General features: G+C 51.8%; 3 protein-coding genes across 7 annotated transcripts in view; 1 reads left to right on the top strand and 2 right to left on the bottom strand.

Moving 5' to 3' along the window:
* TCTA (T cell leukemia translocation altered) overlaps positions 1-1,951 on the top strand; it is a 9,482-nt gene extending 7,531 nt beyond the window's left edge. The window contains exon 3 of the mRNA XM_032161566.2: positions 292-1,951. Coding sequence (XP_032017457.1) covers positions 292-334 — 43 coding nt within the window. The 3' untranslated portion in view covers positions 335-1,951. The remainder of the gene's footprint in view (positions 1-291) is intronic.
* A 302-nt stretch (positions 1,952-2,253) lies between these two features.
* On the bottom strand, positions 2,254-8,308 carry AMT (aminomethyltransferase). 5 transcript variants are annotated; one of them, XM_058442258.1, is made up of 11 exons: positions 7,817-8,308; positions 7,560-7,727; positions 6,949-7,029; positions 5,673-5,804; positions 5,179-5,257; positions 4,729-4,874; positions 4,440-4,620; positions 4,207-4,287; positions 3,295-3,450; positions 3,091-3,194; positions 2,254-2,785 (listed from the first exon to the last, which is right to left on the bottom strand). In XM_058442258.1, the coding sequence occupies exons 1-11, from the start codon at positions 7,904-7,906 to the stop codon at positions 2,663-2,665; spliced, it is 1,341 nt and encodes a 446-aa protein (XP_058298241.1). In that variant the 5' UTR covers positions 7,907-8,308; the 3' UTR covers positions 2,254-2,662. The 5 variants fall into 5 exon arrangements, with proteins under 5 accessions (XP_058298241.1, XP_058298243.1, XP_058298242.1 ...); XM_058442260.1 differs by having other exon boundaries at positions 7,895-8,308; XM_058442259.1 differs by having other exon boundaries at positions 2,254-3,194.
* A 105-nt stretch (positions 8,309-8,413) lies between these two features.
* NICN1 (nicolin 1, tubulin polyglutamylase complex subunit) lies at positions 8,414-16,025 on the bottom strand. The gene is made up of 6 exons (XM_032161561.2): positions 15,809-16,025; positions 11,732-11,908; positions 11,362-11,475; positions 10,831-10,902; positions 10,413-10,517; positions 8,414-10,338 (listed from the first exon to the last, which is right to left on the bottom strand). Exons 1-6 carry the CDS (start codon positions 15,938-15,940, stop codon positions 10,297-10,299), a joined length of 642 nt encoding a protein of 213 aa, XP_032017452.1. The 5' UTR covers positions 15,941-16,025; the 3' UTR covers positions 8,414-10,296.
* Between the last annotated feature and the right edge of the window lie 8,413 nt (positions 16,026-24,438).

The raw sequence follows: 24,438 nt of genomic DNA, 5'->3' as shown, positions 1-24,438 counted from the left end.
AAAAAAAAAAAAAAAAGAAAAGTAATAACAATAATAATAAATGAAAAGAATAAAACTAGAGAAGGATGGCAATGCCGTACTAACATGGAGAACCAGGAAGAAGAATGGGTCTGCAGGGAGAAGGTGCTGGGCCCAGGGTGGGCTGTGGGAGATCAGCAGAGAGGTCTGGATTGTTATGTGACCTTACTGAGCCTAGCTCAGCCCCCAAGAAGGAGCTTGGGAGAGCCAATTTCAGCAACTGTTCTGCCCATGGAGTAACCCCTCTCTCTTCTCTCTCTCCTTCACTTTCAGGGAAATGGCAGCAAATGAACCTCTCAAAACCCACAGAGAATAAGGGAAGGCAGCAGAGGGTCTCCAAGGGCATCACTGGGTCTGCTGGCTTCTACACTGGGTTCTGCTACTCCCCAGACCTCAGGGACAACTGCCGGGGGTTCAGGGTTGGTAGCAGGGAGTACCCAGTGCCTGCAGGGCTGGGCCTCTTCTGCCTCTTGACCCTGCTCCCTCACCCAGGCACTGGGCAAGTGAAGAGTCTGCCTGTACCCTTATCTGGGTGCCTTAAGGAGAGAGATTGTGTTCCTCCTCTCTCAGGGGTGATAACTCAGGAAGCCTCTGGGTTGGGAAGACCATCAGTTCTTTTGTCTTAGGTTTCTTTTCCTGTCCCTCTTCCCATCTCCAAGATGTGACCCCATAAAAATTTTTCCTGAGTTGGCCAGGCATGGTGGCTCACGCCTGTAATCCCAACACTTTGGGAGGCTGAGGCAGGCAGATCAGGAGGTCAGGAGTTCAAGACCAGCCTGACCAACATGGTGAAAACCCCATCTCTACTAAAAATACAAAAATTAGCCAGGTGTGGTGGCGCACACCAGTAATCCCAGCTACTCAGGAGGCTGAAGCAGGAGACTCGCTTGAACCTGGGAGGCAGAGGTTGCAGTGAGCCAAGATTGTACCGTTGTACTCCAGCCTGGGCGACAGAGCGAGACTTCATCTCAAAAAAAAAATTTTTTCCTGAGAGGAAGCCTGAGGTTGACCAGCTCTGGGGTTTGTAAGGCAGGTCTGTTTTCTCCTAGGCCCTGAGTTTTCTGAATCTCTGGTTTTGCTTTGTTGGCAAGGAGCCAGGGAATCCTGACCTGAGCCAGACCTTAAGCTCTATGGTTATTTAGCTGGCCATTCAGGTATAAGGCAGGGTGGTGTAACTGCTGGCATCATCCAGATGGAGGCACCAAACACCCACATACCTGGCCCAACCAGACTTCTCCCGTGAGCCAGGCAAAGGAAATTGTCATCTGCCAACTGTCCTACTCATATTCCTCTCAGTCCTTCTTGGGGGTAAGCTGAGTACCTGAAGGAGGACAGCTGAACCCCTGGGGTAGCCTCCTACCCACCACTGCTTAAGTGCCTATGGGAATGTGAGTCTGTACCTTGTCCCCTCATAGGATGGTACCAAGCATTTAGTGCACAGTGGCCCCATCATAGCCTGCAGCCTCATCATTTCCCATCTGGACCTGGCACAAATGCACGTCACAGGCTCAGCTCCTCCCCACTAGCATCTTCTCTGCCTTCAAGAACCAGGTAGCCCTGCCATGTCACAGTAGGCCAGGGTAGTTTCCAAAGATGTGGGTGGCAAATGCCCCTATAGAAACACCAGTACCTGAAAGCACTGTAGCCCTGGACCTGCCTCCTTCCCTTGTGGCCGTACTTCTGTTTCCATCTGCTGGGCCACCAGCCACTTTAGTGACCCCTGCCTACTTCCTCCCTGTTGGATGTCACACTTCCATCTGGCTGCCTTTGCCTAAGCCATCTTTGTGGTAGGGGGCCCTGGAATTGCGGCTGTACTGAGGATAATGTTATTCACAGCCCCTGGCCCACCCACTAATACTACTGCACAGAGTCAGGATCTCACATTTCACCCCAGGCTCAACTGAGGATGTGGCTTATTAAACACGGAAGTGCATCGGTTGTTGTGGTTATTCAGACAGAACAAGGGTGTGCATGCACAGGGGCAGTGAGAGAGGGAACATCCTGGAAGCTGTTGCCCCTTGGGACCCAGATGCAACAACTTGCAGGGAGGGGAGAGGTGATGCCAGCTCCCTGGAGGAGCAGGGATGGGGTGCCCAACAGGGGCAATATCTCCATTTTTATAGACTGGCCCCTTTCAAGGAGAACCTATTCCAAGCTTGTCTTGGAGGCCAGGAAGGCAGGCATTGGGTTGGCATTTCAGGAACCCTGTGAACAGAGAACTATGAAGCTAGAGACTGGCAAGTAAGAAGGAAGTTTAATTTTTTTTTTAGGATTCAGTGGAGTCCATTAATGCATACGAGGGGCAAAGGTCAGCCCAGGGTAAGGCAAGTCTGGGAGGAAGCCCACCCTGCCCTACAACAGCCCTGGAGCTCAGAATAGGTGGTGAGCCTGCCATGGTTTGCCACTGGGCAGCACACTAGACCAACTTGGGAATGTGGAAGAGTGAGTCTGTATTCCCTCAGCCATCCCCAAGTTTACACACAGGCATAGCAGCCCTACTGTGAGTCAGCAATCATTCCTGACTTGCAGTAGGGACAATTTGCATTTATGGAAAGCAAACTGGAGGGGGTAGCCTAAGTCCACACTACCCATGTTATTACCCTTTGCAATGTGAAAAACCATGGTGAGGTAGGTTGGGCAGGTTTTATCTTCCCCGCAAAGGTGAGCCTTTGCTCCACAGCCAGCACCTGGCAGAGTGGGAGAGATGGCAGAACCAAAGCTTCTCATTACTCTCCAGCAGGCAAGAGTAGGTCAGTGGGATCATGGACTGAAACAAGACATTGTGTGAGCTGGTCTGTCACTCAGAAGCAGGGTCCTGAAGGAAGCTGGAGTGGCATGAGTTAGGTGGGGGGAATAGGTGGTGTGGCTTCTCAACCAGACAATTAGAATCAGCCTCCACCTTAACTGCCCACCCCCAGTGAGTTCTGCCTCAGCTTCTTGACTGACCCCTTGTAGGGGCAAAACTCCTGGAAGGGACAGCCCCACCCTGAGCCAGCTTCACTTGAGGGTATAGTAGTTTGTGGGCACAAAGGGCATCTTGCTGACTACAGCCATCTGCTGCTTCCGCCGCACCTCTACCAGCAGCATTGTCCCTGGACGACTGTACTCGCAGGGCACATAACCCATCGCCACATTCTTCTTCAGAGAGGGTGAGGGGCAGCCACTAGTCACAGTACCTGTCAAGCAAGCATAAGCCATGCATCAGCACCACCTTGCCAGTGCCCCCAACCTCCTGGGGAAGAGACAAGGGCTTCCCAGCTTCCTTGGTCCACCTACCAATCTTGATACCCTCCATGTTCAGGATGGGACTGTGTGCCCGCATGGGGGCTCCCTCACACATCAACCCCACACGCCTCCGCTGCACTTTGCCCTTCAGCTGGGGAACAATGACCTCGGCTCCAGGGAAGTCCATAGCAGCTCGGCGGCGCTTCCCTGGAGAATGACACGAGACATAAGCCACAGCCCATAGAAGCCCTGGCCACAGGAGGTCCTTATGAGGTCCTCAAGTAACACACTATCTAGCATCAAGGCCCCTTCGCTTGGGCTACTCCAGGCTCTATTCCTCCCCTCACTGCCATCAGCCAACCAACCACCTCCTATCCCCTAGAGGCCATGCTGCCCACCTGCTGAGCATCTTCAGTTTCTTCTTTTTTTTTTCTGAGATGGAGTCACTCTGTCCCCCAGGCCCAGAGTGCAGTGGCACGATCTCAGCTCACTGCAAACTCTGCCTCCCAGGTTCAAGTGATTTACCTGCCTCAGTCTCCTGAGTAGCTGGGATTACAGGCACCCGCCACCATGCCTGGCTAATTTTTATATTTTTAGTAGAGACGGGGTCTTACCATGTTGGCCAGGCTATTCTCGAATTCCTGACCTCGTGATCCACCCACCCTGGCCTCCCAAAGTGCTGGGATTACAGGTGTGAGACACCGTGCCCGGCAGCATCTTCAGTTTCTTTTTTTTCTTTTTTTTTTTTGAGACGGGGTCTCGCTGTCGCCCTGGCTGGAGTGCAGTGGCGCGATCTCGGCTCACTGCAAACTCCACCGCCCAGGTTCATGCCATTCTCCTGCCTCAGCCTCCCAAGCAGCTGGGACTATAGGCGCCCGCCACAATGCCCAGCTAATTTTTTTTTTGTATTTTTAGTAGAGACGGGGTTTCACCGTGTTAGCCAGGATGGTCTTGATTCCTGACCTCGTGATCCGCCCGCTTCGGCCTCCCAAAGTGCTGGGATTACAGGTGTGAGCCACCGCATCCGGCCAACATCTTCAGTTTCTAATGGGCAAAGCCACAGTGGCACCTTCAGGGAAGGGAGGCTCAAGAAGGCTCCAGGCTACATAACCTTCGGAGGAGTCATGGGCTGGCTAGTCTTATTAAGAGTCACCCCAACCTCCAGGACCCTATCCTTGAGTGCTGGCCCAGCTCACCCAGTGTCCAACTGAGGCTGCCCTCCACAGGTGTAGTGTGTTCATTAATGTCATTCCCGTACAGGCAGAGGCCTGCCTCCAGGCGCAGGCTGTCCCTGGCTGCCAGCCCTGCCAGCTTCACCTCTGGGTTTTTCAGAAGAGCTGTTGCCAGGTGAACTGCCCCCGCTACTGGCACCGAGATCTGTATGAAACACCAGAGGGCAGATGGGAAGCTCCCTGTACCACATACCCCCAACCCCTCACATGCATCTTTGCCCTGTACTGCCCCCTACACCACTTCTTGACACACCTCCACACCATCCTCTCCTGTGTAGCCACAGCGGGTCACGCGGCAGCCAGACACGCCAAACACCTCCATCACAGCACTGGTCATGAAGGGCAGTTTCCTCAGGTCATCTGCCACGCCGGCCTGTAGTACCTGGGCTGCAGTGGGGCCTGAGCCCAGGGAGCCAGTGACCAAATATCCAGGTCCCAGCATCCCTCAAAGCTGGACTAAAGCCTTATTCAGGGACCAGAACAAGCCCTGAGCACGTCTTACTCTGCAAGTGGGAGAAGATGCCCTTGTCCCTAGCCCATGGACCCTTGTGGTAGGTAGGAAGAGGGCAAGATACCAAACTTAAAATTATGGCACACAAGTATCACACCTTCCACACCTTCTTCTTGGTATGGCCTCTGTGCTAAGCAGTCAATGAAGCCAGGAAGGCAAAGGTTGGCTCCAACTCCAGCCCAGCCCTCTCACCTTGCAGAGCTAGCAGGGCATTATCCGACACCTCCAGGCCCACATCTCTGCCCTGGTTCTGAAGCTCCCTGAGCTTGTCCTAAAAGACAGAAACACAAGAGCATCTGGGGCCACTTACTGAGCACCTACCATGGGCTGGACACTGCAGAGCTGGACAGTAGTGAGACAGTGGAGAGGAGGAGGAGGGAGGAAAAAAAAAGGTAGTAGGCTGGTTCCCATCTTATAAGGTCACATAGCTACTAAGTGATAGAGATGACCCAATCCCAGTTCTGCCACCTCACACCAGAGGGGCCAAGAACCCCTCCCCATGCCTGATAATCCCCCACCACCAAACCCTGGCATGCTCCAGAGAGGGCCTGCTCTTGAGTCTCATAGCTGTTCATTCACTCAGCCATTTTCCAGGTCCCTTGTCTGTGCCAACCCTGTCTTGGACAACAAGGATGCTGCTCTATGAACAAGGAAGACGAGGTGCCTAGAACACAGAGGGGGTGTACCTGCATGAGGGCCAAATCTTTCTCCCAGCAGCCAGCATTGGACACCACATACAGGTGGCCCTCGGAAGTATTGGTTACAATCAAGTCATCTAAGATGCCTCCAGCCTCGTTGGTAAACAGCGACAGTGTCCCCTAGGACCAAAGTGGAGCGTTTTGGCTTCCAGGTCCAGGAGGGCAAGGCCAAGGGTGAGCCAGACACAACCCTGGACCCACTTAGCTACCAAAAGGTTATGAACCCTAATGTGAAGGACTCAGGGTGTGCAAGGTACACGTCTGGGCCCAAGTCCAAGGTCTTTGATCCTCATGCACCAAGTAAGTTTTCATCCCCTCCCTACCTTGGGGTGCTTCCCTGATCTGGTGAGACCTCTGCACCCCTCCCCACTCTGTACTGAGAGCCCCATCTGACGCTTAATCTATGACACCTAGGACCTGCTGCTTCACCTACCCAAACCTGGGACGACTCAGCCCATGTGCCAACCCACAGAACAAAAGCTTCAAAGGTCATCTTGATGATCTCAGGCTCTCCTAAGTATTCCATAGCAATGCCCCCCAAAAACTTCCTTAGCCTCCCCACTGGATGGACAAAAAGCCTGAGGTTGAGGGGTCACATGAATCACCTGGGGATCTTGTTAAAATGAAGGTTCTGATTCAGCAGGTCTGGAGCAGTGCCTGAGAGTATATTCCTAACAAGCTCCAAAGACGTTGGTTTAGAGACCACACTTTGTTGTTATTTTTCTTTTTAGACTGAGTCTCGCTCTGTCGCCCAGGCCAGAGTGCAGTGGTGCAACCTCAGCTCGCTGCAACCTCAGCCTCCCGAGTAGCTGGGACTACAAGCGCGTGCCACCACGCCCGGCTAATTTTTGTATTTTTAGTAGAAACGAGGTTTTGCCATGTTGGCCAGGCTGGTCTCGAACTCCTGACCTCAGGTGATCCACCCACCTTGGCCTCCCCAAGTACTGGGATTACAGGTGTTTGAGTCACGTCGCCTGGCCAGGACCACATGTTGAATAGAGAGGGGTTAGGCAGAAGGGATGGCCAGAGAGCAGCGTATTAACCTTAGTTTCTGGCCTCCTAGCCTGATGTAGTAAGGCTGGGATATTCCCCTCCCTACAAATGTCTGTGTCTCTGGAAATGACTCAGGGATTCTGTCCAAGACTGCAAGCCCTGGGAAGCTGTGTTTGACTCATCTCTGTGCCCCTAAGCCTGAGGTAGGGACTCAGCCCATTTGCTGGCTCATGACTAAGAAAACTCACAGAGCAGAAACAAAAGGGCCCACCTGGTTTGGTCTTAGCTCTGCAATGTCTCCAACCACTAGACTCTCCATCAGCTTCACCCGGTCACTACCAAGTATCTTGGTCTGGGGAAGAGATTGAAAGCCTCAGGCCATTGCAACAGCTACAATCCAAAAGGCCACTAAGCAAGGATGCATCCTCCCTGCCATCCACAGTGCAGTCCAGCCCACCCAAAGTGACTAACCAGTCTTTTGGTTCTGTACGTGGCAAAGGACCACCTTCTGATTTCCTGACCTCCCCCATCACTCTGTGCGGGGGGACTGCCAGGGAACTGGACAGGACCTAGCACTTTCCTGAAATAACCCCTTTTCAAACCAACACCCAGCCCAATACATGAGAGTGGATGTCAGCCCTGGAAAACCCAGGACATTAAGGCACACCACTTAGTTGGGGCAAGCTAGAAGGATGAGATGATGAGACCCTCTGCGCGCATTTCCTTGGGGCCATTGACCTATCCATGACACCCCCATGACCTCTAGCTCTTCTGGGAAGGCTGTCCTTGGAATCCAGTTCACAGCAAACAAAGCCAAGGAGTGGACCACTGTAAACAGGGAGGAAGGCCTGATCAGGCGGCCAGCGTGCTCCCCCGGCTCACCTGCAGCATATGAGACACGTCAAAGAGCGAACAGTGCTGGCGTGTGTGCAAGTGCGAGTCAGTGTGACTGTCCCGGTACTGCACTGGCAGACTCCAACCCGCAAACGCCACCATTTTCCCGCCGTGGGCCAGGTGGAAGTCATAGAGCGGTGTCCTGCGGAGCACCTCCTGCGGGCGGCTGGGCTTAGTGCCACCAGGGCCCTAGCCCCCAGCCGCTTCCCTCCCCCACCCTCCAGGATCCGCACCCTCTATCCCACCTGTGTGCAACTAAGTGGACGAGACAACGCCGGGGGGAATGCCTGCAGGCGAAAGCCCAGACAGGCCACCACACTTACAGCCCTCTGCATCGTCGCCTGCAACGAGTGCAGACGGCGCACAGAGGCCACCACACTGCCAGGCACGCCGGGAGATGTAGTCCAGGCCTCTGCTCAGACAGGTCTCTCTCCGGAGCAAAGGATCTGAAGGGGGCGTGGGCAGCCCCGAGGGCAGGCTGGGATTTAGAGCCGAGAATGCAGGAACTCGCAACCACAGGGAAACAGCCTCCGGCTCTTTCGGCTGGCTCTTCAGGGCAGCTTGGGCAATCCAGAGCTGATTGGGCTGCCCAGAACAAAGCTAGGGGCTAGACCGCCCCCTGCAGAACCGCCCTCTGCAGAACCACCCTGTCTCCAAAGGGTCAAAGTTCTGGAAAGGGCTGAAAGGTCTGAATCATACCTTTAGGACCTCAAGAGAGTAAGGTCAAGTGGGGGTGGGGAAGGTGGGCCAGCCTGGCAGGTAGGCAGCACCACAGTAGTCTGTCCTCATGTGGACCCCTAGTTCCACAGCTCTCCCACCAGGCAGACACAGGCAGCCAGCAGTCATGCATTCTATAAGTATTTATTGATCTTACTGCATACCAGGCCCTCGGATGGGGACACAGCCAGGAATGAAGCATGGTCTCTGCTACCATAAGGTCCTCTTCACTCACACACACACTGAGGACTACTGCTCCATCACGCTTTCCGAAGCAGCTGAGTGGGGCTATGTAAGTGACCTTGCAGATAAAGTCGCCACCTGCAAGAACTCACAGGTGAGAGCAGAGGGTGGCCACCAAAAGGTCACTGAACTCCCCCAAGAAAACTGTTGAGCCGCACACATGTCCAACTTTCCAGGTCCAAGACATACTGCAGTACTGCTTTGTAATAGCCACCAGGTGCAAAGCCAGGAAGAACCAGAGGGAAACAGGTTTTTCTCACATGAAGGAAGAGCAGCCTGCATCACTTAATGGTTGGCCTGAGTTAATGGAGGACCTAGGCCTCTTAAAATGCAACAATGGGAACCCTTACTTGGACCCACTCCCCACTGTGGTTGATCTCTCATCATGCTAAGCATATCTCTTGGAAAGGGGCAGGCCGGGCACGGTGGCTCATGCCTGTAATCCCAGCACTTTGGAAGGCCAAGGCAGGTGGATCACCTGAGGTCGGGAGTTCGAGACCAGCCTGACCAACATGGAGAAACCCCCGTCTCTACTACAAATACAAGATTAGCCAGGCATGGTGGCACATGACTATAATCCCAGCTACTCGGGAGACTGAGGCAGGAGAATCGCTTGAACCCGGGAGGCGGAGGTTGCAATGAGCCAAGATTGCACCACTGCACTCCAGCCTGGGCAACAAGAGCAAAACTCCACCTCAAAAAAAAACAACAAAAAAGGAGAGGGGCAACTGGGAGAAAGGATAGAGATGTGCTTTGGGCTATGTCAGATGGCAGAAGGGTCCCAGTTCTTTTTTTTTTTTTTTTTAAGATGGAGTTTTGCTCTTGTTGCCCAGGCTGGAGTGCAATGGCACGATCTCAGGTCTGCAACCTCCACTTCCCAGGTTCGAGAGATTCTCCTGCCTCAGCCTCCCAAGTAGCTGGGATTACAGGTGCCTACCACCACACCCAGCTAATTTTTTGTATTTTTAGTAGAGACGGGGTTTCTCCAGGTTGGTCAGGCTGGTCTGGAACTCCTGACCTCAGGTGACCCACCTGCCTCGGCCTCCCAAAGTGCTGGGATTACAGGCGTGAGCCACCGCGCCCTGCCTAGAAGGGTCCCAGTTCTTATTCTCAGGCCCTGGTTTTGCTAGAGACACGTGCCCAGGCCCTATGGGCACACCCACTTGAACATATATTCAGGAGCCAGCTCAGAAACCGAGAGACTCAGGCTGCCCAAATCTTCAGGTTTCCTTCCTAGGCAGGCAGCAGAAGAGTTTAGACAGGAAATTTCTTTCTGTGGCATAACACAAATGGAAAGAAAACCACTAGGGGACACACAGGAAGAAATAAGTTTTCTGTTTCTTCCTCAAGTGTCCCAAGTGCCATGGCAGCAATGGCCTTCCAGGTCCATACATGGAGCAGGTTTTAGTAGGTCAGCCCAGCCCTACTGCACTGAGGTGAGGGAACAGGCAGAAGACAGGAATGTGCATGTTGGCAGAAGGGGCAGAGGGCACTCAGGGATTCTCAGTAAGTACAACTGACGAGTGTTTTTGGGTAGAAGGAAGAATTGAGTTGCAGCCAGGTGAAGACAGAGCACCCCTGCCAGGAGCTCATGCTGAAGTAACATGGTAAGCCCCTGAGAATCTTGAATCTGTGAACGTGGCCCAGACAGAACAGGCATGCAGGCAACACTTGGAATGCACAGGAAACACACTTCAGCCTCTGGTGGCCAAAACCAAGTCTGGGTGGGCACAGAAAGGCCAACATCTTGGCTAGGAGCAACCATTCAAGTGTAGGAGAGCAAGTTCAGGTCATAACAGCCATCCACCTGAAATACAAAAGACCATCAGGTCTGATCTGCTCAGGGCAAAGCAAGCCAAGCAGAGGGAAGCGATTACTTACATCAAAGCGGCCGATCCTTGTGGAGGTGTGACTGGCCCGGATCATCTCTGTCAGTGCCCACATCTGCTGCACCTCGGAGGATACCCTGCTGGGGTCTGGGAGACCCTGCTCCAGAAGGAGGGGTCAGTGGCCATGGGTCTCTCCCCAGCAGTGCCCTTAGGGCTCCAGAGAGGCCAACCTGGGCTAGGGGCCCTCCAGCTGAGACCAAGAACATTCTCAGATGGCTTATGAAACATGAGGTTAGGGCCTGATGTAGCCCCACAACAGAGATGCCTCAAATCCCACAGAATACCCAGGAGGAAGATAACACCCAAGGGCCCTGGGCCCAGCCCCAGAATTTTACAGGAAGGGGTCCACCTGGCCTGTGCTGGACACTAGAGCCATTCACACGTGGTTCTTACCTAGGGTGAGGGCTTACCTCACGGAGGAGTGCAGGTTGCTCACAGGGCACTGGGTGGGAAAGCCACTTGGGAAAGGTCACGGAGGGGCTCTGCAAAGCAAAGATGTGAAGAGGGGCTCTGCAAAGCCCTGAGTGAGACAAAGTGGACAGCTCTGGGACCAGGTTCCAAGGTCCTAGGAGCAAAGAGAAGGGCCCCTGGGCCTCAGACACTGGGAAAACCCTGTTTAGGGAGCCCACAGAGACCTAAAGGGACAGTCAGACTACCTAAGTTCTCCTGCTGTGCAGACGGAGTCCTCAGAAACATAAGCTCAAAAGTGTCTCCCGGCACCTAAAGGCTCCAGCTCTGAAAGTAGCAGGTGGCCCCAAAGGTCAGGGGATGTGGGGACATGGCCTCACCTCTCATTGTGAGCTTCCAGCATTCATACCCAGCTAACCTCCATGAAGGCCCCATTCACAATCTTCACCCATTACCCACCCCACCACCTAGCTTTCCCAGTCATAGAAGCTTTCTGGGGAAAGGGCCAGCCAGCAGCTGAACTAGTCACTTACCTTTGGTCCCTGCTGATAGATCTGCAGCTCCTCCACTGTGAAAGACAGCCACAGTGGTGATGGCTGCCGCAGAATCAGGCGTAGCTCCGATATTCTAGCCATGTCACACAGCATCTGACACACACACACAAGGACCCAGCGAGGACCCAGCTCACTGCCCAAAAGCCTCCCAACCAGCAATGAGCCAGAATGCTGCCCACCCCGCAGGCCTTTGGGAAGGAAGGAACAGTAGTCCCTCCAAGGCACTTCCCTGGAAGCCACAGTCTAGGCCAGACTGGCCCCCTCTTCCCTCTTGGTATATTGATCCAATACCCCCACCTCTGATAAGTCCTCATCTGGGCTGCCCTGGCCATCCTGAGGCCCAGCTGACCTGATGCTTGAACAGTGATACATACTCCTGGGCTCCCTCCTCACTGTGTGGGTCGGGCATTAGACAGTAGTCCCGCAGGCAGGTCACCCACTTGGCAGGTGTGTGTGCTGAGGTGTGCTGACGGACACGGATGCTCAAAAAAGCTGTGTAGTAATTCTTAAACGTGATTTCCTGCAACTAGAACACATACAACCCATTACAACAAGTCAGACCCAGGCCCAGGGCCTGAAAAGCTCAAAGGTCAAAGATGCCACCTCTTCCTTCCCTGCTTTTTTTTTTTTTTTTTGAGAGGAAATCTTGCTCTGTTGCCCAGGCTGGAGTGCAGTAGCGTGATCTCAGCTCACTGCAACCTCCACCTCCCAGGTTCAAGCGATTCTCCTGCCTCAGCCTCCCTAGTAGCCAGGACTACAGGTACATGTCACCACTCCCAGCTAATTGTTTTGTATTTTTAGTAGAGACAGAATTTCACCATGTTGGCCAGGATGCTCTCACATTCCTGACCTTAGGTGATCCACCTGCCTCTTCCCCTTTGAATGTACTCTTCTACTAAATTAACAATTTCAACAAGTATCACTAGGGCCCAAAGACAATTCTGCCTTCCTAAAGGTGTTCACAGTCTAAATGAGTAGGTCATGGAAACAAACCATGACTGCAGATCTTGCCACATGTCCAAGATGCTGCTAGAGGGCAGAGTTCTAACCCTGGAAGAGGCAGAAAATGTACATATGAGGCCTGAAGGAGGGAGAGTTCACAAAGTGGACTAAGAAAAGTAGAAAACGTGGCCGGGCACGGTGGCTCACACCTGTAATCCCAGCACTTTGGGAGGCCGAGGTGGGCGGATCACGTGGTCAGGAGATCGAGACCATCCTGGCTAACATGGTGAAACTCCGTCTCTACTAAAAATACAAAAAATTAGCCAGGCGTGGTGGTGGGCACCTGTAGTCCCAGCTACTCGGGAGGCTGAGGCAGGAGAATGGAGTGAACCCAGGAGGTGGAGCTTGCAGTGAGCTGAGATCACGCCACTCCACTCCAGCCTGGGCGCAACAGAGCGAGACACCGTCTCAAAAAAAAGAAATGTAGATTGGCCGGGTGCGGTGGCTCACGCTTGTAATCCCAGCACTTCGGGAGGCCGAGGTGGGCGGATCACGAGGTCAGGAGATCGAGACCACCATCTCTACTAAAAATACAAAAAAATTAGCCGGGCGTGGTGGCGGGCGCCTGTAGTCCCAGCTACTCGGAGAGGCTGAGGCAGGAGAATGGCGTGAACCCGGGATGCGGAGCTTGCAGTGAGCCGAGATCGCGCCACTGCACTCCAGCCTGGGCGACAGAGCGAGACTCTGTCTCAAAAAAAATAAATAAATAAAAAAATAAATAAATAAATAAAAATTAAAAAAAAAAAAAAAAAAAAAGAAATGTAGAAAATGTAGGCTGGGTGCGGTGGCTTACATCTGTAATCCCAGCACTTTGGGAGGCTGGGGCGGGCGGATCATTTGAGTTCAGGAGTTCGAGACCAGCTTGACCAACATAGTGAAACCCAATCTCTACCAAAAATACAAAAAGTTAGCTGAGCTTGGTGTGGCATGCCTGTAGTCCCAGCTACTCGGGAGGCTGAGGCAGGAGAACTGCTTGAACCCAGGAGGTGGAGGTTGCAGTGAGCCAAGATCAAGCCACTGTAACTCCAGCCTGGGTGACAAAACGAGACTCCCTCTTAGGGAAAAAAAAAAAAAAAAAGAAATGTAGATAATGTAAAAGTAGCATGTACAAATAATTGCCAAAGGGTGAGAGAACCTGGTGTGCCACTGGAACAGCCAGTGATTCGGCTTGACTACTGCAGTGGATCTTGTCATTGGATACTCATCAGAATTACCCAAGAAAATGTGTTACTAAATAAATTATCCAGGCTTCACCTTAGTCTACTAAGTCAGGATTTCCAAGGTTGGGCTCTTTAATTAAGTTTCCCAGCTGATGGTAAGGAACAGCTTGGGGGAGAACCACACACCACAGCACAAAGCTCCTGAGACAGAGAGACAGGGCTGGGCGCGGTGGCTCACACCTGTAATGGGGTGGACGACCTGACCACGATTCAAGACCACCCCCACATGGTGAACCCTTTTTTTTTTTTTTTTTTTTTGAGAGGAATCTTTTTTGAGACGGAGTCTTTCTCTGTCCCCCAGGCTGGAGTGCAGTGGCGCGATCTCGGCTCGCTGCAAGCTCCGCCTCCCGGGTTCACGCCATTCTCCTGCCTCAGCCTCTCCGAGTAGCTGGGACTATAGGCGCCCGCCACCACGCCCGGCTAATTTTTTTGTATTTTTAGTAGAGACGGGGTTTCACTGTGGTCTCGATCTCCTGACCTCGTGATCCGCCCGCCTTTGCCTCCCAAAGTGCTGGGATTACAAGCGTGAGCCACCGCGCCCGGCCTAATTTTTTGTATTTTTAGTAGAGACGGGGTTTCACCGTGTTAGCCAGGATGGTCTGGATCTCCTGACCTTGTGATCCGCCCGCCTCGGCCTCCCAAAGTGCTGGGATTACAGGTTTGAGCCACCGCGCCTGGCCTAATTTTTTGTATTTTTAGTAGAGACGGGGTTTCACCGTGTTAGTCAGGATGGTCTCGATCTCCTGACCTTGTGATCCGTCCACCTCGGCCTCCCAAAGTGCTGGGATTACAGGCTTGAGCCACCACGCCCGGCCAGTGAAACCCCGTTTCTACTAAAAAATACAAAAATTTAGCCAGGTGTGGTGGTGGGTGCCTATAATCCCAGCTACTTGGGAGGCTGAGGCAGGATAATTGCTTGAACCCAGGAGGTGGAGGTTGCAGTGAGCCAAGATAGTGCCACTGCACTCCAGCCTGGGCAACAAGAGTGAACCTCCATCTCAAAAAAAAAAAAAAAAGAGACAGAAACAGGTGGGACACAGACACAAAGGGCTCTCAATGCCAGGCCATTGGAGGTGGGTTTTGCCCTCTTTGTTGAGTCATGCAGTGTCCAGTCACTCTATCAAGTGATGTGGAAGCGCAACTGGAGATTGGCAACTCGAGTCATTATGGGGATGGTGGTGAGGTAAATGACCTCTGGCAGGGACTATAAGAATGGGGAAGAGTGGCCAGGCGCGGTGGCTCACGCCTGTAATCCCAGCACTTTGAGAGGCCGAGGTGGGCGGATCACCTGAGGTCGGGAGTTAGAGACCAGCCTGACCAATATGGAGAAACCCCGTCTCTACTAAAAATACAAAATTAGGCCGGGCGCGGTGGCTCACGCTTGTAATCCCAGCACTTTGGGAGGCCGAGGCGGGCGGATCACGAGGTCAGGAGATCGAGACCATGGTGAAACCCCGTCTCTACTAAAAAATACAAAAAATTAGCCGGGCGCGGTGGCGGGCGCCTGTAGTCCCAGCTACTCGGAGGCTGAGGCAGGAGAATGGCGTGAACCCGGGAGGCGGAGCTTGCAGTGAGCCGAGATTGCGCCACTGCACTCCAGCCTGGGCGACAGAGCGAGACTGTGTCTCCAAAAAAAAAAAAAAAAAAAATACAAAATTAGCCAGGCATGGTGGTGCATGCCTGTAATCCCAGCTACTTGGGAGGCTGAGGCAGGAGAAGTGCTTGAATCCGGGAGGCGGAGGTTGCGGTGAGCCGAGATAGTGCCATTGCACTCCAGCCTGGGCAACAAGAGTGAACTCTGTCTCAAAAAAAAAAAAAAAAAAGCGGGGGGGGCGGAGGGAGGCGGCAGGTTTTGGGGTAAATCATTGCTTAGCGATCCCCAACTGTGGCCAGGGAAAAAATGACCCCTAACTTCTATTTTGGTTCACTATTTGGTATTTCCAGCAAAACCTAGCCCACTCTGGCCACCTGCATGCCAGCGTTGTCCTGGATGTGGGCAAGAGACAGCAGAGAACAAGACAGGAAGCTCAATTCTAGGAAAAATGTGTTAACTGAAGGACTAAATAAATGAATGACTAACTAATCTGCAAGCGCAAGGAAGACGGCAGAGGCTTTCCTGTAAAAGATTAAATGCCTGGGAAACGACCGAGATTCCAGGTCGGCCCCGCCCGGGAGCCTCGGTCGCGCCCACCAGGCTTGCTCACCTCGAAGGGAGCGACGCTGGGGAAGGTGACATCGATGACCAGCACGCCAGGCCGGCCTTGGGAGGTCCGCACGTCGCCCACCTGGAGGGCTACGGTGCCTTTCACATGGCAGGGCACCAAAACGCGGGACATGGTGACAGCAGCCGCAGCTAAGTGCAACCGCCGCTCTAGGTCCCCGACCACCAGCCCTTCCCGGCATCCTCAGCCGAGCCTCAAGAACTACAACTCCCGGGAGGTCCCGCGTACGGCCAGCCCAGCCAATCACCGACGCTCAGGGTCGGCCGGGAGTCGGAAGTGCCTGCGGAAGTTTTTTTTTTTTTTTTTTTTTTTTTCTCTTTTTTCAACCGGGCTCTCTTCTGTCGCCCAGGCTGGAGTGCAGTGGCGCAATCTCGGCTCACTGCAAGCTCCGCCTCCCGGGTTCACGCCATTCTCCTGCCTCAGCCTCTCCGAGTAGCTGGGACTACAGGCGCCCGCCACCACGCCCGGCTAATTTTTTTTTTTTTGTATTTTTAGTAGAGACGGGGTTTCACTGTGGTCTCGATCTCCTGACCTCGTGATCCGCCCGCCTCGGCCTCCCAAAGTGCTGGGATTACAAGCGTGAGCCACCGCGTCCGGCTTTTTTTTAATTTTTAGTAGAGACGAGGTTCCACCATATTGTCCAGGCTGGTCTCGAATCCCTGGCCTCAAGTAATCCGCCCACCTCGGCCTCCGAAAGTGCCGGAATTACAGGCGTGGGTCACCGCGCCCCTCCCACGGAAGTTCTTCTTCAGCCAGTCACTGCGCGAGGCTTAGAGACTACCCGCGAGCCGCGCCTAGCAACTGCCTAGCCTTTCTGTATGCAAGCCATTCGGCTCCCTTTGGGTTTCTTTCACTGCTTAGGGCGGTAGTCTGTTTTTTTTTTTTTTTTTTTTGAGACGGAGTCTCGCTCTGTCGCCCAGGCTGGAGTGCAGTGGCGCAATCTCGGCTCACTGCAAGCTCCGCCTCCCGGGTTCACGCCATTCTCCTGCCTCAGCCTCTCCGAGTAGCTGGGACTACAGGCGCCCGCCACCACGCCCGACTAATTTTTTTGTATTTTTAGTAGAGACGGGGTTTCACCGTGGTCTCGATCTCCTGACCTCGTGATCCGCCTACCTCAGCCTCCCGAAGTGCTGGGATTACAAGCGTGAGCCACCGCGCCCGGCCAGTAGTCTCTTAAAGGCATATAAATACGTAAACACAAATCAGCAGTGATTAGCCTAGATTAACCTCAAAAATAGTATTAGCCATTGGAAAAAAAAAAAAGAAAGGATTTGAACATGCGCTTTGCAAAAGTAGATAAATAGCCAATAAACCCATGAAAAGATACTTAATATTTTTAGAGGAAATACAAATTAGAACCTCCACACAGTCATTAGACAGGCTAAAATTAAAGACTGACAAAGATGTGGAGTGCTTGGAACCCTCATCCATTGCTGATTTCTAACCACTTTGGGGTTTTCTGTTTGTTTTAGAGACAAGGTCTCATTCAGTTACCCAGGCTAGAGTGCAGTGCCGCGATCACGGTTCACTGCAGCCTCGACTTCGCGGGCTCCAGTGATCCCACCTCAGCCTCCAGAGTAGCTGGGACTACACGCCTACGCCACTGCGTCCTGCTAGTTTTGTCTATTTTGTTTCTTATTTTTATTTATTTTTTTTTTTTTTGAGACAGAGTCTAGCGCAGTCGCCCCCAGGTTGGAGTGCAGTGGCGCAATCTCGGCTCACTGCAACCTCTACCTCCTAGGTTCAAGCGATTCTCCTGCCTCAGCCTCCCTAGTAGCTGGGATTACAGACGCCTGCCACCATGCCCAGCTAATTTTTTTTTTCTTTTTTTCTTTTTTTTTTTGAGACGGAGTTTCTCTCTGTCACCCAGGCCAGAGTGCAGTGGCACAACTTGGCTCACTGCAACCTCTGCCTCCCGGGTTCAAGCAATTCTTCTGCCTCAGCCTCCCTAATAGCTGAGGTTACAGGCATGCGCCACCAACGCCTGGCTAATTTTTTTGTATTTTTAGTAGAGACGGAGTTTCACCATATTGGTCAGGCTGGTCTCAAACTCCTGACCTCGCGATCTATCCGTCTCGGCCTCCCAAAATGCTGGGATTACAGACGTGAGCCACCGTGCCCGGCTAATTTTTTGTATTTTTAGTAGAGACGGGGTTTCATCATGTTGGTTGTGCTGGTCTTGAACTCAGGTAATCCTCCCACCTTGGCCTCCCAAAGCGGTGGGATTTCAGGAATGAGGCACCGCGCCTGGCCTTTTTATTTTTTTAATCTTTAAGATAGAGTTTTGCTCTTTTTGCCCAGGCTGGAGTGCAATGCGATCTCAGCTCACTGCAACCTCCGCCTCCCGAGTCCCCGGGTTCAAGGGATTCTCCTGCTTCATCCTCCTAAGTACCTGGGGCTACAGGCGCACGCTGCCACACCCTGCTAATTTTTTGTATTTTAAGTCGAGATGGGGTTTCATCCTGTTGCCCAGGCTGGTCTCCAATTCCTGAGCTCAGGCAATCTGCCCACCTCGGCCTTCCAAAGTGCTGGGATTACAGGCCTGAGCCACCGCGCCTGGCCTAGTTTTGTTTATTTTTCCCTATGTTGCCCAAGCTGGTTTCAAACTCTTGGGTTCCAGTAATCCTCCTGCCTCCCACACCCGGCCTCCAACCACTTGGAAAAACAGGGTCTTTCTTAATTTATATTTACAATATGATCTAGCCATTGCACTCATAAGTATTTACCCAAGATAAATGGAAGCATAACAAAACCAAAGTCCTTTATTCATGATAACCAAAATTTGAAAAAAATCCAAATGTCCAACAGATGAACAGATAAACTAATTGTGTTATATCAATACAATGGATTACTACTCATCAATATAAAGAAATGCATAGGCCAGGCAGGGTGGCTCAGGCCTGTAATCCCATCACCCTGTGAGATGAAGGCGAGAGGATCACTTGAGCTTAGGAGTTTGAGACCAGCCTGGGTAACAAAGTGAGACTTTGTCTCTAAAAAAACAAACAAATAAACTGAATACTTATGATTTGTTCATTTTATTGTATCTAAATTATACCTAAATAAACATGATCTTAAGAGCAAGAAGGGGCCCAGTGCGGTGGCTCACGCCTGTAATCCCAGCACTTTGGGAGGCCAAGGCGGGCAGATCCTGAGGTCAGGAGATCGAGAACAGCCTGGCTAACACAGTGAAACTCCATCTCTACTAAAAATACAAAAAATTAACCAGGCGTGGTGGCATGAACCTGTACTCCCGGCTACTTGGGAGGCTGAGGCATATACTTCCACAAGTATTTGGAAGAATGGTGATGATAAATATGATGGTTAAATTGTGTGCGTGTTTTTTGTTTTTGTTTTGTTTTTGAGACAGGGTCTCACTCTGTCACCCAGGCTGGAGTGCAGTGATGCAATTTCAAGGCTCACTGCAGCCTTGACCTCCCAGACTCAACTGATCTTCCCACCTCAGCCTCCCGAATAGCTGGGACTACACAGGCACACACCCCCACGCCCGGTTAATTTTTGTATTTTTTGTAGAGACATACTTTCACCATGTTGGTCAGGCTGGTCTCGAACTCCTGAGCTCAAGCTATCCACCTGCCTCAGCCTCCCAAAGTGCTAGGATTACAGGCATGAGCCACCGTGCCCGGTCAATATTTATTTTTTTGCTTTACCTTTTCATTTTTTTCCCCCACAATCACTCCCTCCCCCATCCCCTTCTCGCTTTTTTTTTTTTTTTTTTTTGAGACGGAGTCTTGTTCTGTCGCCCAGGCTGGAGTGCAGTGGCACGATCTCGGCTCACTGCAACTTCTGCCTCCCGGGTTCGAGAGATTCTCCTGCCTCAACCTCCTGAGTAGCTGGGATTACAGGCGTGTGCCACCACGCCCAGCTAATTTTTGTATTTTTAGTAGAGACAGGGTTTCTCCATGTTGCTCAGGCTGGTCTCGAACTCCTGACCTTGTGATCCGCCTGCCTCGGCCTCCCAAAGTGCTGGGATTACAGATGTGAGCCACCACACCCAGCCAAACCCGTTTTATAGATGGCAAAGCTCAGACAGAAGAGGTCCAGTGATTTCCCCAACCCAGGAAAACAGTGTGGAGTAAAGCCGGAACCCTGGCCTCCCTTTGGCTCCCATCTCACAGGTCAGAACACCCCAGGCAATGGTCAGCTTCAGTTAACCTGTGTCTACTCTATATTGAGGGGCCCCAGAGACACAGATCCTGCACAGCCCATGGGGCTCTCATGATATGCAGTCAAACAAGCCCAGGCACATGATTCCAGGCCAGCCCAAGGAATGGCCTAGAGGAGCTGTGCCTTCCCACTCCAGGCCTGGTGACCTTAAGTAACAGAAAACATTCCCTGCCTCCTCCTTGGCTGTTGCCAGGGGAAGACAATTTCTAATGTTGGACTGGTCTGATCATTGCCATCTCCATTTTGACCCAGGCTAATGATTCACTGAGTAGCTCCCTCCATGTTCCTGAGATTTTCCCCTATAGGAAGCCTGCCTGTACTGAAGCAGAGGCCTTCCCAAATCCCATGGATTACAGTATGGACCCCCTGGGCATCAGGAGGATACAGACAAGCTCTGGCTTTAGGTCCCATCTCTGTGAGCACAGCCACCAGCAGACACAGAACTGTATGGCCCCTCATTACAGATGAGTTTCACCTCTTAGCTTGCTGGTAAACAGCCACTTTCACTCCAGCCCCTTCAATACATTGCCCAGTTGTGGCAGGCAGGTTTTTCAATGTTAAATCCTCATTGATTCTCTCTGTTTTACAGCCATGTCCAATAGCTCTCAATAAGGCAGGGCACAGAGGCTCACACCTATAATCACAACACGTAGGAAGGCCAAGGTGAAAGGATTGCTTGAGCACAGGAGTTCAAGACCAGCTTGGGCAACATAGTGTGACACACATCTCTATAAAGGAAAACAGGACAGGCGCGGTGGTTCATGCCTATAATCCCAGCAATTTGAGAGGCTGAGGAGGGCAGATCACCGGGTCAAGAGATCCAGACCATGCTGGCCAACATCGTGAAACCCCGTCTCTACCAAAAAGACAAAAATTAGCTGGGCATGGTGGCACGTGCCTGTAGTCCCAGTTACTAGGGAGGCTGAGGCAGGAGAATGGCTTGAACCCAGGAGGTGGAGGTTTCAGTGAGCCTAAGTCACGCCACTGCACTCCAGCCTAGGCCACAGGGCGAAACTCCATCTGTCTCAAAAAAAAAAAAAAAAAAGATAAGGGTCTTACTTTGTTGCCAACTGGTCTGGAACTCCTAGGTTTAAGCAATCCTCCTACCTCTGCCTCCCTAATTGTTGAGGTTTCCTCCCAGAGCCACCATGCCCATATTGTTTGGTGTTAGGAACTTCCACTTAAAACCAAGATGGAGGCCGGGACAGTGGCTCACACCTGTAATCCCAGCACTTTGGGAGGCTGACGTGGGCAGATCACAAGATCAGGAGCTCAAGGTCAGCCTGGCCAACATGGTGAAACCCTGTCACTACTAAAAATACAAAAATTAGCCGGGTATGGGGGCGCACAGTTGTAGTCCCAGCTACTTGAGAGGCTGAGGCAGGAGAATCACTTGAACCCGGGAGGCAGAGGTGGCAGTGAGCGACAATCACGCCTCTGCACTCCAGCCTGGCAACAGAGCAAGACTTCATCTCAAAAATGCGGCCGGGCACGGTGGCTCAAACCAGTAATCCCAGCACTTTGGGAGGCAAAGGCGAGTGGATCACGAGGTCAGGAGATTGAGACTATCCTGGCTAACACTGTGAAACCCCGCCTCTACTAAAAATACAAAAAATTAGCCAGACGTGGTGGCACGCACCTGTAGTCCCAGCTACTTGGGAGGCTGAAGCAGGAGAATTGCTTGAACCCGGGAGGCAGAGGTTGCAGTGAGCCGAGATCACGCCACTGTACTCCAGCCTGTGTGACAGAGCGAGACTCCATCTCAAAAGAAAAAAAAAGAACCAGATAGGCAAGCACAGTGGCTCATGTCTATAATCCCAGCACTTTAGGAGGCTGAGGCTGGAGGATCTCTTGAGCCTGAGTCACGGCTGTATCACACCACCACAATCCAACATAGGTGACAGAGTGAGAATCTGTCTCAAAAAAAAAAAAGAAAGAAAGAAAAAAGAAAAAAGGCTGAGTACAGTAGTTTATGCCTGTAATCCCAGCACTTTGGGAGGCTGAGGCAAGATGATTGTGTGAGCCCAGGAGTTTGAGGTCAGCCATGGTGAAACTCCATCTCTACAAAAAATAAGAAAAATTAGCCAAGCATGGTGGCCCATGCAGGTAGTCCCAGCTACTCAGGAGGCTGACATTGGAGAATCACCGAGGCCAGGAGTTCGAAGCTGCAGTAAGCCAAGATTAGAAAAAATAAGAATATAAAAAGGACAATAGGCCGGGCATGGTGGCTCACACCTGTAATCCCAGTACTTTGGGAGGCCGAGGCGGGCGGATCATGAGGTCAGGACATCGAGACCATCCTGGCTAACATGGCGAAACCCCGTCTCTACTAAAAAAATACAAAAAATTAGCCGGGCGTGGTGGCGGGCACCTGTAGTCCCAGCTACTCGGGAGGCTGAGGCAGGAGAATGGCATGAACCCAGGAGGCAGACCTTTCAGTGAGCCGAGATTGTGCCACTGCACTCCAACCTGGGTGACAGACCAAAGATTCTGTCTCAAAAAAAAAAAAAAAAAAAAATTGGGCTGGCACAGGCCAGGCATGGTGGCTCACACCTGTAATCTCACACTTCGGGAGGCCAAGGCAGGCAGATCATGAGGTCAGGAGATCAAGACCATCCTGGCTAACAAGGTGAAACACCGTCTCTACTAAGGCGGTGGCTACCTGTAACCACACTTTGAAGGCCGAAGGGGGGACCACCAGGTCAGGATGGTCCATTGAGCCCATCCTGGCGACATAAACATGTCTCAAAATAATAATAATAATAATAATAATAATAAAAATACAAAAATTAGCCGGGCATGGTGGCGGGTGCCTGTAGTCCCAGCTACTCAGGAGGCTGAGGCAGGAGAATGGCATGAACCCGGGAGGCGGAGCTTGCAGTGAGCTGAGATTGCTCCACTGCACTCCAGCCTGGGCGACAGAGCGAGACTCCATCTCAAAAAAAAAAAAAAGGGTCGGGCTTGATGGCTCACGCTTGTAATCCCAACACTTTGGGAGGCCAAGGTGGGTGGATCACGAGATCAGGAGTTCGAGACCAGCCTGGCCAAGATGGTGAAACTCCATCTCTACTAAAAATACAAAAATTAGCTGGGCATGGTGGCAGGCACCTGTAATCCCAGCTACTCAGGAGACTGAGGCAGGAGAATCGCTTGAACCTGAGAGGCGGAGGTTGCAGTGAGCCGAGATTGTGCCACTGCACTCTAGCCTGGGCAACAGAGCAAGACTCCATCTCAAAAAAAAAGAAAAGAAAAAAAATTGAGCTGTCACAGCGACTCACCCCTGTAAACCCAGCATTTTAGGAGGCCGAGGAAACCAGATCACTTGAGTCCAGGTGTTCGAGACCAGCCTGAATGACAGACCAAAACCCTGTCTCTACAATAAAAATACAGAAATTAGCAGGGCATGATGGCAAGCGCCTGTCATCCCAACTACTCGGGAGGCTGAGGCCAGAGGACCGCTTGAGCCCAGGAAATTGAAGCTGCAGTAAACTGTTATTGTGCCACTGCACTCCAGCCTGGGCAATAGAGCAGGACTCTCAAAAAAAGAGAAGAAAAGAAAAGAAAGATAGATGAAAATAAAATAAAATAAACAGACAAAACATATCATACAGTGCTTTTCAGACTTTGGACATCAGGCAACACAAGAGAGTGATACTTGAAAAAATAGATACAAACAACGTTGGGTGTGGTGGCTCATGCCTGTAATCCCAGCAATCTGGGAGGACAAGGCAGGCAGATCATCTGAGGTCAGGAGTTCAAGAACAGCCTGGCCAACAAGGTGAAAACCCATCTCCACTAAAAATACAAAAAAGGCCAGGCACGGTGGCTCACGCCTGTAATCTCAGCACTTTGGGAGGCCGAAGCGGGCGGATCATGAGGTCAGGAGATCGAGACCATCCTGGCTAACACGGTGAAATCCCGTCTCTACTAAAAATACAAAAATTAGCTGGGCATTATGGCAGGCACCCGTAGTCCCAGCTACTCAGGAGGCTGAGGCAGGAGAATGGCGTGAACCCGGGAGGCGAAGCTAGCAGTGAGCTAAGATCGTACCACCGCGCTCCAGCCTGGGCAACAGAGCGAGACTCTGTCTAAAATAAATAAATAAATATATATAATGTATATATATATATACATATATATGTATATATATATATATACATATATATATATAAATTAGCCAGGTGTGGTGGCAGGTGCCTGTGATCCCAGCTACTGGGGAGGCTGAAGCAGGAGAATTGCTTGAACCAGGGAGGCGGAGGTTGCAGTGAGTCAAGATGGCGCCATTGCACTCCAGCCTGGGCAACAAGAGCAAAACTCCGACTCAAAAAAAAGAAAAAAAAAAGATACAAACAAAATGAGTTCAGTGATTACTACCAGTTTATTGTCTGCAGATAGTTTCCAAGTACAATAAGGGGGAAACTAGG

Source organism: Hylobates moloch, unplaced genomic scaffold, assembly GCF_009828535.3.
Source record: "Hylobates moloch isolate HMO894 unplaced genomic scaffold, HMol_V3 SCAFFOLD_8, whole genome shotgun sequence".
Taxonomy (NCBI): Eukaryota; Metazoa; Chordata; class Mammalia; order Primates; family Hylobatidae; genus Hylobates; species Hylobates moloch.
This window is presented reverse-complemented; position numbering and strand designations above follow the sequence as displayed.

Bases quoted from the DNA above. Each gene is read 5' to 3' on its own strand.
- NICN1 (XM_032161561.2), bottom strand. From the start codon at position 15,940: ATGTCCCGCGTTTTGGTGCCCTGCCATGTGAAAGGCACCGTAGCCCTC. The intron at 11,476-11,731 runs GTCAGCTGGGCC...TGTGTGTGTCAG, and splicing joins TATCACTGTTCAAGCATCAG to ATGCTGTGTGACATGGCTAG. The intron at 10,339-10,412 runs GTAAGTAATCGC...TTTGTATTTCAG, and splicing joins CAAGGATCGGCCGCTTTGAT to GTGGATGGCTGTTATGACCT.
- AMT (XM_058442258.1), bottom strand. From the start codon at position 7,906: ATGCAGAGGGCTGTAAGTGTGGTGGCCTGTCTGGGCTTTCGCCTGCAG. The intron at 4,875-5,178 runs GTGAGAGGGCTG...CCCTGGGCTCAG, and splicing joins TGCCCTGCTAGCTCTGCAAG to GCCCCACTGCAGCCCAGGTA. The intron at 3,451-4,206 runs GTCAGGAATCAA...GTCATTCTCCAG, and splicing joins CGAAGCGGGCGGATCACGAG to GGAAGCGCCGCCGAGCTGCT.